This window comes from Myotis davidii, unplaced genomic scaffold (assembly GCF_000327345.1).
Source record: "Myotis davidii unplaced genomic scaffold, ASM32734v1 scaffold609, whole genome shotgun sequence".
Lineage (NCBI taxonomy): Eukaryota > Metazoa > Chordata > Mammalia > Chiroptera > Vespertilionidae > Myotis > Myotis davidii.
Genome location: NW_006300164.1, coordinates 635,286 through 635,665, shown reverse-complemented (window position 1 = coordinate 635,665; position 380 = coordinate 635,286). Strand labels below are relative to the sequence as shown.

The window sequence follows — 380 nt, the reverse complement described above, 5'->3', positions numbered from 1 at the left end:
CGCACCTGCTCCCCCGAGCGTCCTGAGCTCCGAGGGGGGACTATTTGGAGGGGTGGCTGGCGTGTCTGCGTGTTCCATGTGACGCTTGTGGACACGGGTGGTGGACACCCATCTTCCTGGGCGGGGGGCAGCCCTCTTCCCAGGGACATAGCCCGGGGCAGAGAGCACCCCCTTCCCCCCACAGAGCCCTGTCCGCCTTGGGGACCGGGCGGGGGAGCGCCTCACCTTGTCCTGTTGGAAGTTGGGCTGCACGGAGGCCTGGGCCTGGGCCGGGGTCTGCAGGACGCCCAGGGCCCCCAGCAGGACCAGCGCCAGCCACAGGGTGCGCGGAGCTGCCATTCTCCCGGAGCCTGGTGCCAGCAGCGTGGGCCGAGCGGGGG

At 71.3% G+C, this 380-nt stretch overlaps 1 protein-coding gene across 1 annotated transcript in view; it reads right to left on the bottom strand.

Moving 5' to 3' along the window:
• PTGDS (prostaglandin D2 synthase) overlaps positions 1-374 on the bottom strand; it is a 2,661-nt gene extending 2,287 nt beyond the window's left edge. Inside the window, 1 exon segment of the mRNA XM_015572336.1 lies at positions 6-374. Within this exon segment, the coding sequence (XP_015427822.1) occupies positions 6-339 (334 nt within the window). The 5' untranslated portion in view covers positions 340-374.
• Between the last annotated feature and the right edge of the window lie 6 nt (positions 375-380).